This window comes from Gymnodraco acuticeps, unplaced genomic scaffold (genome assembly GCF_902827175.1).
Source record: "Gymnodraco acuticeps unplaced genomic scaffold, fGymAcu1.1, whole genome shotgun sequence".
NCBI classification, from domain to species: Eukaryota; Metazoa; Chordata; class Actinopteri; order Perciformes; family Bathydraconidae; genus Gymnodraco; species Gymnodraco acuticeps.
Genome location: NW_022991970.1, coordinates 214,732 through 220,731, shown reverse-complemented (window position 1 = coordinate 220,731; position 6,000 = coordinate 214,732). Strand labels below are relative to the sequence as shown.

Here is a 6,000-nt window from a genome sequence, read left to right as displayed (position 1 = left end):
GACAGGTCATATAGTATAGTTCACAATACACAGAGTATGAAGGTTCACTGAGGTGTATTTCCACTTTTGTTGCAAAGGCCAAATGCTTAATTAATAAACTCAATTGTCACCGCCTCCATACGATGAAATGTAAGTCCAGCAACGCCTCTAACAAGACCATAACACACATTTTGGACAAATGTCACTTTTATACGTTTTTTTTAAATTCACATTTACTGTGAATCAGGGGTTAACTAAGGTCTAATTGTGCGAGAAACGAAGGGTTGGAAAGCTGCTAGGATGGATTAGGCAGTGAAATGAAAGGAAGCAGGTGACTGGGGGCACCCTGCGGTTGTCACAAGGTTGTGTGTGTAAGTGTGTGTGTGTGTGTGTGTGTGTGTGTGTGTGTGACAATAACATCTGAAGCTGGTTGTTTGACTCAATGCCCGGCTGACTGAATACAGAGATCAGAGAAGCATAATGATATAATGTGTACAATTATAATTGCATGCACACAAACAGAGCTGTGGAGCAAGAGGTGAGGTCACAGTCATAATCAAATAAGGTTTGTTTTTAACTTTGTACCAGTGAGAAGGGGGAATAGAAAGAAGGAGGGAAAGGATAAGAGGGGACAGAGGGATGTATGTTAACTTGCTAAATTAAGAGGAGTGATCGAGGACTTATTATTTTCTCTCAGTGGTAGTTTTAGACAATCTTGATCTGAATCCCTTCAATTGTTATTTGCCGGTCAGATAGTAGGCAACAAAAGGATATGATATATACTAAGATATAACACTTACATTTTTTAAGTTTAAACACAAACCTTTGTCTGGCTATAATCATGTTTTGTCAAATGGGTCATATTCTGCTCATGGTCAGGTTCATATTTGTATTTGTATTACTTTACTAGTAAATTCCTCTGGTCCATTAACCATCACTGTCATGTGCTGTTTACACGAGAACACAAACGGTTGTATCTGCTACTTTTCTCTTTCGTATAGCCCGTTCGTTCACACAAGGCTGTAACGGAAATGCGGAAACGGACCCCGCAAACGATAACGGGTCCCAAGGTGGATAGATCTGCAAACGGAATGCTCTGGGGGGCCAAACGGCTCAGTGTGTACGCCCTATACGATCATTTCCTGATTTCCATGATGCCATAGCCCCGCCTCTCCCCACCTCTGCTGCTCATTGCTGTAGCATGGTCAGTAGCTACTGTCAAAATCTACAGCTCCTCTACCACAACCATCAGCAACAAGTGGACATGGAGAATTACATGAACTACATGTTGCTAAATCCACCGCTGGGCATAAACAGAAGGGCAACCATGGCAACCATGCTCGGGGGTCTTCTTCGCTGCTTTTGGTGTATTTTGTGGCGAAAGTACAGCGCCACTTACAGGCCCAGCATATGTACTACAGCGTCTCCAGTGCTCCCGAGCGGTCTCGTGTGAGCTGAATACTTTTTTGATATCGTATTCGGTTCATTTGCATTTCGTATGCGTTTGCGTGTAAATGGGGTCTCAGCCTCTATAAAGCTGAATCACCCCCTTGAGGAAGGGGGTGGGGAGACGGCTCTCAGCTGCCTGCCTGCCTGTGTGTGTGTGTGTATGTGTGTGTGTATGTGTGTGTGTGTGTGTGTGTGTGTGTGTGTGTGTGTGTGTGTGTGTGTGTGTGTGTGTGTGTGTGTGTGTGTGGTGTGTGTGTGTGTGTGATGACCTCAGCAGCACTTAAAGCAGCCTGTGATTGCATCCGTTGTCCTCTGTCTGTGTTTGGGTGTCTGTCTGGTTTTTTCCCCACAGTGATTTCAGCTCTATCTCTCATCAGTGTTTATTTAGCAAAAATTAAAAATGCTACCAAACAAAAATAAGATATAAGAATAATAAAAATGAGTGTGCATTATAATCAGATGTGTTGAGAGAAAATAAGCAAGTGAGACTTATCGACACAAACACATAGTCAAATGACAGGATCTCCTGCAGCTCAAGCCTGACATTTAATACAATCAGTAAACAAGTACGGGTGGGGTGGGGGGGTGTTAGAGACAAAACGAAAAACAAGGATGTTAGATGTATCATGTGGATGCATTAAGTCTCTCCACAGTGCAACACCATTCACATCTAAAGAGATCAAAGAAGTAGAGCAGATGCAGACTTACACTAGTGACCCGCCTGTAGATCTGGGCCGCGTTCTGACACTCAGAGTAGGGGTACTCTGACGTAGCCATCTCCAGCATACACATCCCAAAGGCGTAGACATCTACCGACTCATCATACTTCTCCTCATACATCTCTGGAGCCATAAACTCTGGGGTTCCTGAGGAAAGGAGAGAGAGGAAAAACAAAACTGTTACATCAAAGCTACGAAATGTCTCAGTCAGATAATGTAGGAAGAACATCCTCAAAGATTTAATTCATTTATGCATACTAAAAGCTAGGGGATTTGTTTCCCTTCACAATCAGAGATATGTCAATAGCAAACAAATTGGTTTTCATCCATTTCTTTAAACAAAACTGTGCCCGATAAACAGAAGCATAAACACAGTGGAAACCAGGAAAAGAGCATGTATGAGAAATCTGGTTCAATCTAGATTAAAACAATTCTTTAAAAACTCTAGGATTTTAAAAGCCAGAGCCCTAGATCAAAAACCTGATGTGATAAAACCCATTACTTTAAGATGTAATGACCAAGGTATACACAAATGTGGTTTCAATGTGGACATTTCTTTTCATAAGGGTGTGTATTAAATCTACAGTTTGTTATAGACTCATTATAGCAGTGGTTCTCAAACGTTTTCTGTTATTCCCCACTTTGAACAGGTGGGCCTTTTCAAGCCCCACTTGTCCCTCACTTGGTGGGCTGTTGCCTTCGGTGGGCTGCTGGCTCTGACATAGGTGGTCCGTGGACTTTCACAGCGCCGTTGCAAGGCTCTGGCCGGCGGCTCCGGCGATGTGAAAGTCCACCGCCGTTGCGAGTCTCCGGCTGTAAACAGTCCACTACCGCCCGCGAGGACCCAGGTTCGATTCCGGCCTGAGGTCCAAAAAGTTTATTAAAAAAATATATAATAATCTCCCGTTCATCGCGTCCATTCGCGACCCACCTATCACATCTCTGTGCCCCACCAGTGACACTTTGAGAAACGCTGCATTATAGGGACTAAGGTTTAACTTAAATCATACAGTATGTATGCCATATACAATCACACAGCCAACATTATCCAACAACTAAAAAGCCAAAAATGTCCGTTATGATGCATAATGGTTATGCATAACAGTCCCTCAATACAGCTGGAGATTTAAAATGACAAACTCACTTACTGGTCAAACATAGTAGCCGTGTTGTGTTGTTAGACCTTTATACATTTGAGTGAGTGTGTGTGTGTGTGTGTGTGTGTGTGTGTGTGTGTGTGTGTGTGTGTGTGTGTGTGTGTGTGTGTGTGTGTGTGTGTGTGTGTGTGTATGGCTACAACTGTCCAAATACCTGAGGTCTGCCTAATTACTTCAAAGCAGCTGTGAGGTTTACAAAGCATATCATTCTCACCTCAGCTTCATATATACAATATGCGTAAATCTGTACGAACACCAAAATATCTGCGGTTAGCTACACAACTGGAAGGCTTCCAAGTTAACACGGAGCAGAGCTGTCACTTTTTACTCAACTTCATTTAAGGTATTATATGCCGGGTGTGTTTGTGGTGTATTTTTTAAGTGTGTGTGTATGCAGCTTTCACATCCCCAAACCGCATAATCCGACCTTCACAGCAGACTGAGTGGTGTGTATTTCACATTTCAAATACCTGCGGTCTGCTTTTACAGCCAGACATTTTAGAAGCAGTAAAATTAATCTGCAGAAGGCATGCGCACAATGTGTCTGTGTTCATTGTGCTTCTAAGAGACAACATGTGTGGATGTGAAACTCCATAAATAATGTCAGCTGTTTCACTTTCCACATCTCAAACATTTCATTCAGATATACAGCTTCATGTCTGAGTACAGATTGTAGTGTGTAGGATCATAGAGATAAGGAAGGTGTGTTTTCAGTGGCTGTGTGTATGTTTTTTCATACCGATGACACTCTTGGCGAAGGAGGCCCTCTTCAGCGTGGCTAAGCCCAGGTCCCCTATCTTCACGGAGCCTGTGGGCCCTGTGATAAAGATATTGTCACACTTCAGGTCCCTGTGGATGATGGGCGGGGCTCTGGTGTGCAGGAAGTGAAGGCCTTTGAGGATCTGTCTGCACCAAGAACGCAGGACCTTGATTTTCATCACCTTGAAACGCTTCAGGTAGCTGCAGGACAAAGGAACATCACACATAAATACATGTCGTTCAACCGCAGATTAAGTGTACAAAAATACACAAAGAGCTGCCGGTTCAACGCCACCACATATTCAAAAACTGTGCATTCTGTTCAAGTGGCTTTTGTTCTTCACAGCAACTGCCTATTACTTTTCTCTTTTAAAGGACACAAGCTTAAAAACACACGTGTCCTATGCATTTCATTTTTTATTCATATTATTGAGTTTTAGAGACACTCTAAATATTTAACAGTAATATCCTTTTTGCAAGACCCTGAAAACCATCAATGCATGATTGCATTATTTCAAATCAAAGCTTTGAGAGGCAGACAATAGTCAGATAAGATGCAGTAACAAAACCCAGATAATGAGCCAATTCAAGATCAAAGCTTACAACCAAAGTGGATTACTGTAAAACAATTCCAGCTTAAAAGATAAAGACTCACACAGACATACATGTGGGCATAAACACTGACACACACACACAAAATAGACAGGACGTCACTGACAGACATTCTGGCATCTGCAGGGTAAGGCAAGGCAAGGCAAGTTTATTTATATAGCACTTTTCAACACAAGGCAATTCAAAGTGCTTTACAAAAAATGAAAGACATTAAGAAAATGGCATTTAAAATCAGTCATTAAAAAGAAAAGCTAATAAAAGAAACATTAAAAGAAAAAATACATGGATAAAAGTTACAGTGCAGTCTAAGATATGAATAGTTCAATTAAAAGCAGCGACAAAAAGAAAAGTCTTCAGCCTGGATTTAAAAGTAGTCAGAGTTGCAGCGGACCTGCAGGTTTCTGGGAGTTTGTTCCAGATATTTGGAGCATAATAACTGAACGCTGCTTTACCATGTTTAGTTCTGACTCTGGGGACAGAAAGCTGACCAGTCCCTGAAGACCTGAGAGATCTGGATGGTTCATAATTTAGCAGGAGGTCAGAAATGTATTTTGGGCCTAAACCATTCAGTGCTTTATAAACAGTGTTGGGACTGCTGTAACGCCGTCACTTTTGACAGTAACTAGTACTCTAACGCATTACTTTTTAAATTAAGTAACTCAGTTACCGTTACTACATGGTGCGTTACTCCGTTAGTTTTTTTTAATATAGTCAACAGCCAGGCGAACAGAGATGAGAACTGTACTTAAGTACAGTACTTGAGTAAATGTACTTAGATACTTCCTGTGTCACATGCGGAGACGGGCTGTGGGCGTGTTTGTGTTGTTTACTAACAAGACTATCATGGCGGCGGCGGAGCTCATGTCTAGTTTCTCCACCTGGAGATATTCTCACTATTTCACTTTTGTCGAGCACAAAGAAAAGAACGTTTTAGTTAAATGTAAGTTGTGTCTTGGCGGGTCAAAGATCCTATCTACTGCCCAAACCAGTAATTCAAATCTCTTAAAACATCTGCAAAAACAACATGCTGGGACGAAGCTAGTAGCTAAGACCACAGAGACTTAGCCGACGCCACTCCACCTCCACCTAAGCAACAGCGGCTGGATTTTAACCAAGGGACTGCTGGCCAGGGAAAAGTCGATAAAGCCATTGCACGGTATGTTGTAGAACACATGCAGGCTATTGCTACAGTGGAGTCACCCGCTTTCAGGGTGCTAGTTAGCATGATAGCATGTCCGGGCGGCACACGGCATATGGGACGGAAAACTTTTTCCAACTACCTGGAGAAAGAATATACAAAAATGGAAAGCCAGCTAATATCGATG

The 6,000-nt window shown here is 42.3% G+C and overlaps 1 protein-coding gene across 1 annotated transcript in view; it reads right to left on the bottom strand.

Moving 5' to 3' along the window:
* Positions 1–6,000, bottom strand: part of LOC117536126 (serine/threonine-protein kinase WNK1-like) — a 99,430-nt gene that overhangs the window by 32,271 nt on the left and 61,159 nt on the right. Inside the window, 2 exon segments of the mRNA XM_034200864.1 lie at positions 2,137–2,294; positions 4,044–4,264. Of these exon segments, the coding sequence (XP_034056755.1) occupies positions 2,137–2,294; positions 4,044–4,264 (379 nt within the window).